Source organism: Calidris pugnax, unplaced genomic scaffold, assembly GCF_001431845.1.
Source record: "Calidris pugnax isolate Ruff unplaced genomic scaffold, ASM143184v1 scaffold273, whole genome shotgun sequence".
Classification (NCBI taxonomy): Eukaryota; Metazoa; Chordata; class Aves; order Charadriiformes; family Scolopacidae; genus Calidris; species Calidris pugnax.
The window spans coordinates 81,866-94,047 of record NW_015094508.1 but is presented as its reverse complement, the minus strand read 5'-3'; the positions used below and the strand labels follow the sequence as shown (position 1 = coordinate 94,047).

The window sequence follows — 12,182 nt, the reverse complement described above, 5'->3', positions numbered from 1 at the left end:
AAGCAGTATTTAACAATAGAAAAAGAATCACATAGACTCATAGAATGGTTCGTGTTGGAAGGGACGTTAAAGATCATCGAGTTCCAACCCCCCTGCCATGGGCAGGGACACCTCCCACTAGAGCAGGTTGCTCAAAGCCCCATCCAGCCTGGCCTTGAACACCTCCAGGGATGAGGCAGCCACAGCTTCTCTGGGCAACCTCTTCCAGTGTTTCACCACCCTCACACCAAAGAATTTCTTCCTAATATCTAATTTAGATCTACCCTCTTTCAGTTTAAAACCATTATTATTGCCCCTTCTCTTATTGCTACACTCCTTGATAAGGAGTCCCTCCCCGTCTCTCCTGTAGCCCCCTTCAGGTACTGGAAGGCCGCTATAAGATCTCCCTGGAGCCTTCTCTTCTCCAGGCTGAACAACCCCAACTCTCTCAGCCTGTCTTCATAGGAGAGGAAACACAGACTTCTAAGGCCAGATTAATTTCTAGAGGTTGTATCACTGAGAGTAATATATCACAGTGGTTAGACCATCTAGGCTACCTCATCTCTCTGGGAATTTTCTTTGAATGCATAGCGAGGAAATTTAATGAAGGCTAACGTCAGTATGTATCTTAACTTTGAAATTATCTCTACCCTGAGAGAGGGGTTAAACCAGACAATCTCCAGAGGACCCTGCTATTCTAAGTTATTCTGTGATACTATGATGTTACTGGTTTCATTGTGTAGAGTTATACAAATTCAGTTCTGCTTTTATTTACACCTGTCAGTAGAAGACCCTGTTCCTGGATGGTTGCAGTGTCATCTAAATGCCTTTTTCTCCCTACACTGAGATCTAGTAGTTTCATTTGCTTTAGCTTTGTTTGAATTTGAGGGAGAAAAAAATAATTTAAAAACACACATTGGGAAATGCCTAATATCTCATAGAATAGTAAAAGTGCCTAAAATGACGTCACTAAAGTAAATGGAAAATTGGTCATTTGTTTCAGTATTCAAAAGGCCAGAGATCAGAGTTAGTATTTTTTGCCCATTTTTTTTTTATTTCAGTCTGTTTCTGAAGACCTTCTCTTACATAACTTTATTGCTAACTTTACCAAAACATCCTGTTGTACTTTGGGGTCAGAGGACAATGCACGTGTATTCATATCTGAAAGCTAGTAACAAGAAGAGCTGCCTAAGGGAAAAGGTAAATAGACATTCAAAATATGTATCACCATGCAAAAGTTGCAGAACACTTCAGCTGAAGCCCAGCTGCAGTAATTTACCCTCTTGGTGAGCAGCAGTGATTTAGTACCATACATGTGAAATCAAAGCTTAGAGCGCCCAAGTCCAGTGGCAAGGCCACAAGTAGCTCCCGTACTGGGGGAACCCACACATTTAAGGACACCACCTGTAGACTCTTTTCTGAACAGCCCTGCATGAGCACCCAGGGAAAGCATTTGGTAAGTTTAGGCCATTAAGAATTTACCTAGATGGGATACACTGAGTCAGTATGCAGTAATGCTTGCACTGTGAGCTTTTCTTCTGGTTCTCCTTCTGCAGGGATTTTCTTAGTTGTGACCATCAAACCTGGAGTGCCTCAAAAAGCAAACGAGATTGACAGAGTGGGCAGTACCCCAGAAGTCAGTACTGTTGATGCCATGCTGGATCTGCTCAGGTGAGGTTTTCATATTTAGTTTCCACACCGTTGTTGCAGAAGACCAAACTAATACAAATAAAGCTCTGATGCATAATACAATAAAAATGCTTTCTAGTGTTGTTTGGGTGAGTAAGGAGAAAATAACTTGTATTTCAACAGGTTAGACATTTCGGAGTGTATTCAAAGCCATTTGTTAAAAAAAATACCTCTTTATACCATAGACTTTGGTTAATAAACCAATGACAACAAAAAATCCCTCCTCCACAGAAACCAAACCGCAAGATTTACCTAGTATGAAGGGAATATGCAGAAAGGATTGAATGGTTGGCATGTTACTGACTGGCAGCTTCTGTGTCATCCAGCGTAAACAACCACCTGTTTCCTCTCCTCAAGGCAGGACACAGAGTAACAGACCCAGTATGCAAAGGTTTCTTAGGGTTGCACTGTCAACAAGTTGGCTCCATCACCAGTATCTACGGCAACCTTCTAATGAGTCTTTCCCCATCAGCATCCTGGAAAATAATAGATAATTTAAATGCTTAGAAGAAGGAAATGCCTAGAGAAGTCTGCAGAAGACTTGAGCAGGTTTTCAGAGCTATCACATTTAAAGAATTAGAAAAAAAAATCACAAAAAAAGGGCTGCATTTATGATAGTGGCTAAGTAGTTCCCTCAAAAATGTTTCTGTGGATTATTTTTTTCTCTAGCTGCAATTATTCTGTGTTCTGTGCCAGTATTCCTGCTCACTGTTTTCTCTGGAGAATTTCTACTTAATCTATCACAGATTCACAGATTTGACAGAGTTGGAAGGGACCTCTTGAGATCATCTAGTCCAACTCCCCTGCTAAAGGAGGATTGCCTAGAGCACATCACTCAGGACTGCATCCAGGCGGGTCTTGAAAATCTCCAGAGAAGGGGACTCCATGACCTCCCTGGGCAGCCTGTTCCAGGGCTCTGTCACCGTCACCATAAATAAGTTTTTCCTCATATTTGAATGGAACTTCCTGTGTTCCAGCTTGTGCCCATTGCCCCTCTTCCTATCTCTGGAAACCACTGAAAAGAGTCTGGCTTCGTCATCCTTCAACCCACCCTTTAGGAACTTGTAAACATAGATGAGGTCTCCCCTCAGTCTTTTCTCGAGGCTAAAGACCCCCAGCTCTTTAAGCCTTTCCTCATAAGGGAGGTGCTCTAATCCCTTAATCATCTTGGTTGCCCTACATTGGACTCTCTCCAGTAATTCCCTGTCCCTCTTGAACTGGGGAGCCAAGAACTGGACACAGTATTCCAGTTGTGGCCTCACATGTGAGGCCTATCGTGAGAATCAACGGCCACATATCTAAAATTGGCTTTCTCAGCATTTTGCATTTCAGGAAGTGTGACTGGCATTTGCAGATGCAACTTCAGATATATAGTTCTTTGACATTTGTAAAACATATACACACAGAGAGACATATATGTATATATATGTATATATCTGCCTTGAAAAAGTCACTGTTGTAATTAATGGCAAATGCTTGCTTTCATCTGGAGCATCTCTGCCCCAGCACAGATCAAGGTAGACCTCTTCGAAAATAGTTTGATTTCTCTGAGGTTTGTACGTGAGACAGTTAACAGTCCTCAACCCCACAGCCCCATGTTCAACAATCTGCAGCTCTTCCCAGCCTCTGTCCCTTCCTGCCTGTCTGTCACCAGAATGGCAGCTCCTTGGATGGCTCATCTCATTCCTCATGGTCACTTGCCCAGGAATCAATGAGGAGAACCATGCAAACTGTTACAAAACCTAGTGCAGTCTGTCACCAGTAACTTCCACATGAAAGTTTCCACGTGTATTCACAGAGCTGATGTAGTTTCATGCACAAAAAAGGTCTTCCTGTAGTAAGAAGCTGTGTGAATTGTAATTCAGAGTGGGTTTTGCTGCAGTTTATAGGTCAACTCCTTGTAAACAAGTGTCAGACTATCAATTAGGAGTTTGAGATCCGAAATTATCTTTTAAAGCAATTATAGTTACTTTTCCTACTTACTCATATTCATCAGATCCAAATCCAAGACAGTCTTGTAAAGATTAAGGAAATTCCTAGGCTTGTAAAAACTACTTTTCCCTTTGAAGAAATTTTGCTTTAAAAACTTGAAAAAATAAAGGCGGGAGTTTGTGGAAGATCTGGAAGGGAGATAAAGACTTCTGCTTCAATGTATAAACTGCCATTTTCTGGACTGGACAGTGCAGAAATCAGTAAATACCTAATTAATGCTTTTTCCTGCAGTTGTGTGAATCTGAAATTGCTGGTTGGAAAGGAGGCACACAACTGGATTGTACTGATTCTGATCTCATTTCGTAATTTTTCCATGTGTGAAAATGGTTCTTGACCCTGGAGTAACACATGGGATTCTTCCATCAGCAAGAATTAATTTCTGAATTCAAAACAACAGTAGAGTACACCAAATAACCTGATTCTTCCAGCACAGTGTTTATAAGAGTCATTATTATTTTTCTGCCTGTCCTTGACAAATCCTATAAAAATGGTGCATCCTATATTCTTCATGCAAATGATGAAGATGATGCAGCAGGGAAAAAACCCACTGGGTTTAGTAGTTTACCCACAGGAATGTCAAATACTGAAAATTAAGCCTGAAAATACAGCAGTAGGAAAACAGTTAACTGATTGTTGGGAGCTATGAACCCTTAATTTCTTTGGACTGATGGTGCTAAATACACTGCTTTCTGGATAAAGGAACACAAGCAGCAGGTTTTATCATTTTGTTTTTATAAACAGCTGGTTCTTAATATTCTCTAATGTTAAAACACCTCTACTTTTTTTACAGGAATATGTTTCCAGAAAACCTTGTCCAGGCCTGTTTTCAACAGGTGAGCTTGAACATTCTTTGCTACTCTAGTTTTCGTTGCTAACTACAAATTAATCTTCCTTTATGTCTCCAAAAACTGTGTCAGGTAAGATTTATTTCTGAGAAGCCCAGAAATATATTAATCTCCCATAAAAAGACTTTTTTTAAGGCACCTTGATTTCATTTCCACTATGATAAATACTCTGTTATCAGGTATGAAGTCCTTGATTACCCATTGCAAAAAGACAGTGTTGAGGAGCTGCGTGCAGAAACCAAGCAGTGCATAAGACAAGATTTTTCCTTTTGGGACAAGCAGAATTAGAATAACCATGTTCTAAACATCTATTTCCTTGTTCTTAAAAGCCCTCGGTGTCTAATGAAATCTGCATTACTCAAATCAGCCCTCACCCAGATGTGTCTCACATCTAATGTCTTTTGGCAGACCTGGTGATCCATCTCAAGGAAAAGGCAGCAAATTGTTAGAGTCTTTTTTAGACATCTTTCAGAAAAAGTGAGATTTGCAAGATTACATAGAAAACTGTTCTCTATATATCAGATTAACTTCAGATTCAGTCATCTTTATCTGTAAATACCTCAACTATTTTTTGTGATGCTCTCTGTTTCCCTTTTTTGCCTTGCCAGCAGCTTCCTACCCGTTTATTTGAGGTTTGATGTAATGTAGTTAACCTTCCCAGGAAATGATGTTAAGTGCCCTGCTGTGCATAGCACTGAATATATTTCCAGTATCTACAACTTCTTCGTCTAGTTTTTCTCTTAAATTAATTACAATCACCTGACACTAAGGGGACAGACAGTTTCTTTTAGAGATCCTTGGCAGAATTATGACAGCATTAAATTACAGTTATAATTAAAGCTTTATTTTCTTAACATGATATTATGATTAGTATAGCACAGAATTTATAATCAGAATAGCACAGATTTCTATAAGCAGAATCGGTGTAGTACAATTTTATGATTGCACTGCTTAGTTTACTGTTTCTAATCAACTGGACCTTCTGCAGATTGGGTCAAATCTTAATATTTGCTTTGCTGTATCAACAAAACAGCCATAATCTAGACTTGAAAAACATATAAAAGAATACATGTCCTCAATCCCTGGAGGAAGCAGACAACAGTGGAGGCGTTCCACTCCACCAGGCATCACAGTCTCACTATTCAGCAGCAGTTCTGGTCCAAGTTTCCCCTTAGGACTTGTAACTGCTTGATTTTATGGGCAGTTGTCTGGGTGCTGGTATGCTTCCCTGTTCGTTAGCAGGGTCATCAACACCACATCATTGGTTCATTTTTCCCTTATTTGTAGTGGACAAAGTGGGCCTTTGTCCATTCTTCAGTTTTCTCATGTTTCTAAAGAAGCTCTTCTATTTTTTAAAAAACTTTTCCAGTATAAAACCAAACGTGAAAAAATTGGAGCTACACCTGTCATAGATAAAAATGGTTCCAGATGTACTCAAGAACCTGTTACCACTGCTACAACAGCAGAGGCTTCAGAGGTGAGACCTTTATTGTTGTATTCCTTCATATATAAAGGGGGGAGAAATAACATAGAATAAATTTAGTTCAGTTGATGTGGTTAGTGACTGAGAAAAGAAAGGAACTAATTGATAGATTTCTATATTGATAGATTTCAGCAAGGGCACAAAACTTAGCAAGTAAGTGCTAGAGGTGATTATGAGTATCTTCAAATAGGTTTAAGAATACCAGAAGACTCCACTGATGATTAAGCAGTCCAAAGATAATAGGTATTGTAAGAAAATAACTCATTCGTATACTCCATTAAATATATATGCTAATGAAGTGTCAATTTGCTGAGAAATTAAAGAAAAGAGTCACTTTGGAGAGACTAGATATATATCAGCACAAGATGTTTGAGCAGCAATGAGATAACTGTAAGCACCACAGGCAGAAAGGAATGGAAAATCATAATAAAATCGTCTAAATGGAAAACAAAACAATGGAAGGCATTTATTAATTTATAGTTTGTTACTCTTCAAAAAAAATGTGATGAGACAAAAGTGAAGAAGAGGTTTAACAAACCTCTGAGTAGAGATGTGGAAAGCTTATAGGTGTTAATGGTTTATAAAGCCCAGAATTACACTCGAGAAGAGGGAGAAAGGAATTCGATGGAGTATGACCACAGAACTATTAACAGTACCAAATCAATACACATTTCATTATAATCCTTCCAAATTTCATCTCATAGTAATGAGAGCATGGGAACATGAGCTATATTAAAAGACATCAATTAAATCCTGAAGCACAATGCAGTGAAGAATTGCACCCTTTCCTTCATATGTTCATGCACAAACATGAACTTAACTGCACAAACACAGAGGAAAGTGTGAATGCCTACATATTTAGTAGGATTTTTGTGTTATGTGCATCCAATTCTGCTATAAATTATGCAATTTCACTTATTCCAGCTGAGCAATAGATTTTAAACTTGCGGCAAATTTGGACATCATTGTCTCAGTTCTTATGCGTCTGGATTCTTAAATCCAGACACAAACCCTTGAGTTGCTCAGAAGCAATCAGGAGGATTCTACATCAGCTGTGTTTTGTCATTCACAGCAGGGAGTAACTCTTCAGTATATTGAAGGCATGACTGCAGATACCAGGACCTTGCCATACTTCGTGTCAGAAGTCTATAAGGGATGTTTATACCCTGGTGGGGTTTGGTCAAATTCTTGGATGGCTTTAAAATACAAAGCTTTCAAAGACAATTTAGTTCTACCTTAATTGCTGAACTTACCCAATTGGCGATGCCAGAAAGTGAATAGAGTGACTGGGAAAGAGGTCTCTGTCTTTTCAAAGAAAGATCAAAATGTGTTTTCATTTTAGAACTCTTTAAAGTAAACTTCATGTTTTCAGATAGTAACTTTTTTCTCTTGAATCTGTAGAACAAAACTCAAGAATACAAAATCGTGGGCATGTATTCCAACGGCATCAATGTGCTGGGGTTGATCGTCTTTTGTCTTGTTTTTGGAATTGTTATCGGGAAAATGGGAGAGAAAGGACAAGTCCTGGTGGATTTTTTCAATGCACTGAATGAAGCCACAATGAGAATAGTTCAGATAATTATGTGGTAAGTCCAAGGACATACTGGCGTTTTCTAACAACTACTTTAAGTGTGCTTTGTCCCTGAAGAGGTAAGAGCAGACTCATACTTCATGTTTGTTTTTGTATAGGACTTTACAGCAAAAAACTTTAAAAGAAGGGCTGGTAGAAAGTTTTCTTTCTACAGAATTTGATCCTTTTGAGGAAACTGGAGACAGGGCTTCCACTTACTGTATACTCAAGACAGTCCTGTTTGTACACAAAGAACCCAAGTTTTTCAGACATTCTTGCTAGAGGTTTGTATCAAACCAGTAGAAGCACACTGGTGATTTGAGGACCATAGAAGCATTATCACCCACATGCACTTCTCAGTCTTGAACACTACTGCCTGACAGCCGTTATGTTCACTGGATAGCTGTCCTTGGAGCTAAGTTTCTTTAGAAATATAAATTATTATACAAGACAGAGAGCAGACCAAAATCCAAAATCATATGCAAAATACAACTTAAAACATCTTCTGCTAGTAAGTTTTCTGAGACAACGTTCTCTCAATATTCTCTCATAGTATTCCCAGACAAGAAAAACAATTTTAAAATGTAGCAACTCATCTGATAGTGTTTGGTTGAATTTCACAGCTATTCACAGAGCTTTTCCCCATTTAGGTCACAATTACAGGACCAAGACTATAAGCACACGCAATCCTTTCCAGAGTTTGATGTCCTTCTGCCATTTACTACAATACTCTGCTCATATCCACATATTTTACACAAACAGTAGCTTATCAAATCTGGCCCTCCCATGGATTTTTCTTCTACCCAGCACACTGAAATATGCCTGTAGAACAGTAAACCTCTCCAGAATTTAGTTCCACTTCTTGCTGCCTTTAAAGAAAGGTGAATTGGTTTCTGCAGCTTGTCCTGTACAAGGCAGCTGGTTCAGTCCCCAGCTGAGTTACAGCCCCATGAAATAGCCTGCTTCGCTCTGCAGCAAATTACCACTTACAAGACCCGAGAGTTTTAGCACATGCCACAAATACAGGATCCTACCCATAAGCTGACTGTCCATTGTCTTGCCTGTGCCTGAAGGTGTGGCTACAAGCTCCCTGTGTTTCTACAGATGTGTGAGCTGTTGCATTGAGTACAGTAAAGTTTGATGCTGGCAGGGTGAGGAATTAGTTCTGATTTCACCAAGTTCAGGACTCAGAAGGAAGTAGCAGTCCCTGCTTTGCACAGGGACAAGGTACTATTTTATTTGTGAGATACCACGCACACACTTTCTACATTCAGATTTTTAAATGTATACATTTTGTATATTTGCAAATCTATAAATTAATTTTATACTTCTCAAAGCTCTGAAGTGGCAAGTTGTCTTTGTGACAGCCTGCTCTCTGGTACCAAAAAGAATGCAGTGGAGCTGGTGCTACCATAAGTCCTGATCTTTGCCTTGAATTTTCTGTAGACAGTAGCCCATCTAGCTATTCATGTCTGTAAGGCATGCCCTTGTGTAAATTTACTGGGGGATGGGGGGCCCTCCATCAAGCAACACAGCGATGGCTGTACTATCCCAATATACTGAAATCACTCTTTCTCTGTGTGGATGCCCCACATACAGCCCCAGTGCTGCAGGGCAGCTGCTGTATGCACAGGAGACCTTTCACAGCTGGGTGTGATTGCAGAATGCACAGATATTGGTCTCAGCCCTCCAAACTTCCACCTCCAAGTAAGCTTATGGCTATGCATCAATATTTGCTGCAGTAGCACCTTCTGGGTATTCTGCAACACCATGTCATATAGTACTTGTTAGACTATGCACAGGGTTACATTTACTCTGATTTTTCTGGTCTTTTTCCATCACCTTTAATATGGTCTTGCTGCAAGTGAATTAAGTTACTTGTATAACAGAATATTAAATAAAATCTTCAGTAGTGTAATAGAATATGAAAAAAAGAAATCTATCTGTTGTAAAAAGTTATGCTGTGCAAGAAGTTATTCCGTGGTGAGCATGCAATATTTCTGAGAATGCATTGTAATTACTTTATTTTTGCTTTCTAGGTATATGCCAGTTGGTATCGTGTTTTTAGTTGCTGGGAAGATAATAGAAGTTGAGGACTGGGAAATCTTTCGTAAACTGGGTCTTTATATGGCTACAGTACTAAGTGGGTATGTAATTTCCTAAAGATGAAATTGTCTGCAGTTTTAGAGCTCAGTTGATTACAACTCAGTTATCCAAAACACCCAACCTCTTTCTTTCAGTGAAAATTATGTGAGGATGTTTTGAGTGCATGTTTTGCTGAATGCATATTTTGTTTTAAAAAGTCACTGTCTTGCATTCTAAAAAAAAAAAAAAAAAAGAAAAGAAAAGGCTTTTCTTGTGGTCATTGTTTCATCTTCTCTGCTTGTTGCTAAAACAGGTAGAATCATTGTGTTTTTGAGAGTAGTAATGCTTCTGTTAGATACTAGAAGAAGTTTGAAAAGCGTCGTGAATTATGGCTTATTGGGGGTTGACAGCCTATTGAAAATACACAAATAACTGGATTAAGTTGGGAACCTCAGTGGGACCTGTGGGCTCAAGGTGTACCAGCACAGGCCCAGCCCCACTGCCCAATGGAATGCATAGTTAAGTGCAGTGCACAATAAATGATTCCAGAGAGGAAACCGATCCCTTCCCACCCCCAGCGGAGAGAAGGTAGGTGACATCAAGAGAAGCCCTGGGGATGGCACTGTTTGTTAGTTACTCCTTCAAGGCAAGGGTAGCTGGTGAAGCTGCAAAAGCAGCAGTTGCTATCTGAATAACTGAGCCAAGCATCAAAATATTTTTTGATCTTTTTCTAGACCCTTGGCTGTGTAGAATAGTCTGGAGTGGAGGAGGTTGTACCTGCACAATGTGAAGCCTTGCAGATGTGGAGCCTTAGAAGGGGGAACTTAACTGCTCTGAGTGATATAGGTTATAATATTAGATCATTATATATTTCTGCAGACTATTCAGCAAAGAACCCTTTTGATAGATAAATGGATATTACAGTCCCAGTAAGTTAAATGCATTTAAATTTCTATTTCCAATTCAGTGAAGCATAACTTCTCGGCTGCCTTGGTTCATTGCCTTAGCATCCACTCCTGTAATTCCTTCAGTATACTAAGGATTTATTCATGTTTTGTCTAGAGGCTAGATCCAAAGTTGTTCAAGAGCTTCGTTCCCCCCACTATATGCATATGCATGCTATTCTTCAAATGCCATTCACATGGTTTCTGACAACCAAGCAGAGAGAAGGGAAATATATTAGTCTTAAATGCAAACTTCTCTATAAATAGTCAAGAAGGATGTCTTTTTTTTTTTTTTTTCAATCCTTTTCATTTGCCTTTCTCATCTTGCCAGGAATTGCTATGCACCTAGGTGTTTTATTTAAAATGCAAATGAATCATAATATATTAATTTAGAGTCAATAACCAAACACATAAACCCCGTCAGGGGTTTTTTTTTTGTTTTTTTTTTTTTTTTTTTGCATTAATCTCTGCTAGATAATCATATTTATTTCAAAGTTGTTTTGTTTTATGCATAAGCCACTATGTTTGGACTAGGTGTTCAAAAATGATCTGAGACATAATGACTTTCTAAATAAAAATTGCACCTGCAGAAATAGCACTGAATCATGACTTTTTCAAAATGTTACAGAGATGAGTGCAAGTTATGTTTGTCTAATGCATAATGCAATTTTTTGTCAGTTCCCATTTAGACTTGGAAAAAAACCCAAGTTTTCAAAGGATGCAAAATTTGATGTTTACCAAGAGACTGTAAATCAAGAGACTAGTATTTTCTATATAAGTTATAAATGAGACCATGGCCAGAAGTTAGGTAAAAGTCATTTATAGAATGAGACTGTATCACTTCTGCAGGTTTTCTGTGTTATTAACTCCAGCTAACTCAGAGGAGGAATAAGTTGCATGGATTATTTCTGCCCTTTGACTTTAGTTTTAGATCTGATAGCAAGTTTTATGACTGTTTACCTATTAGTGGTTACTGTTTGTACTGTGACAGAGCCTATCATCTTTTAGATGTGACTGAAGACACAGTGCCTTCTCCTGAGTACTTGGATTGCAACATATAGTCTCCCATTTAGCTGGTAACCATGGGCTTGACAGGCAGAACAATTTAAAGTAGGCTGTCAGGTGCCATCAAAAAGTATATAGTAAGGCTGCCCACCTTTACATCCTCGGAGACAAAAAGTCTCTGTTCCACTCCACTCCCTTGCACATGCCACAGTGTTCTCTGATGTCTGCTAGGGTAGGTCTCTGCAGCATTTCTGTCTCTTACAGGATGGCCTACAGCAGGTGATGCTCAAGGTGTTGTGGAGGAGGGCTAACAGCAGCATATTCTCTGCAAAACACCATCAGGGAGGGCATGTTGTCATCGGATCACAGGAGCAGAGATGACAATGTACACCCAAGGCTATAGGCTGCAGGGAAGAGGTGCTTGTTCCACAGTTTCCTCCCAGTCTGCAAGAATACACTTTTTGCCCACCCCATAGCAAATAAAAGTTTTAATGTTTCTTTGTTTTAGTTTCTTAAACACTGCTGTTCCCACCGTCTTTTTGATGTTCATCCTTATTGGCTTGACCTTGTGTGTTTGCAGTGTGTTCTGT

At 39.2% G+C, this 12,182-nt stretch overlaps 1 protein-coding gene across 2 annotated transcripts in view; it reads left to right on the top strand.

Annotated features, from left to right (window-relative positions):
* The window catches only part of SLC1A1 (solute carrier family 1 (neuronal/epithelial high affinity glutamate transporter, system Xag), member 1), a 54,508-nt gene that overhangs the window by 33,229 nt on the left and 9,097 nt on the right, over window positions 1-12,182 (top strand). For both annotated transcript variants that reach the window (XM_014965101.1, XM_014965103.1), the window contains exons 4-8: window positions 1,536-1,650; window positions 4,451-4,493; window positions 5,875-5,982; window positions 7,390-7,574; window positions 9,598-9,705. In XM_014965101.1, the coding sequence (XP_014820587.1) occupies window positions 1,536-1,650; window positions 4,451-4,493; window positions 5,875-5,982; window positions 7,390-7,574; window positions 9,598-9,705 (559 nt within the window). The remainder of the gene's footprint in view (window positions 1-1,535; window positions 1,651-4,450; window positions 4,494-5,874; window positions 5,983-7,389; window positions 7,575-9,597; window positions 9,706-12,182) is intronic.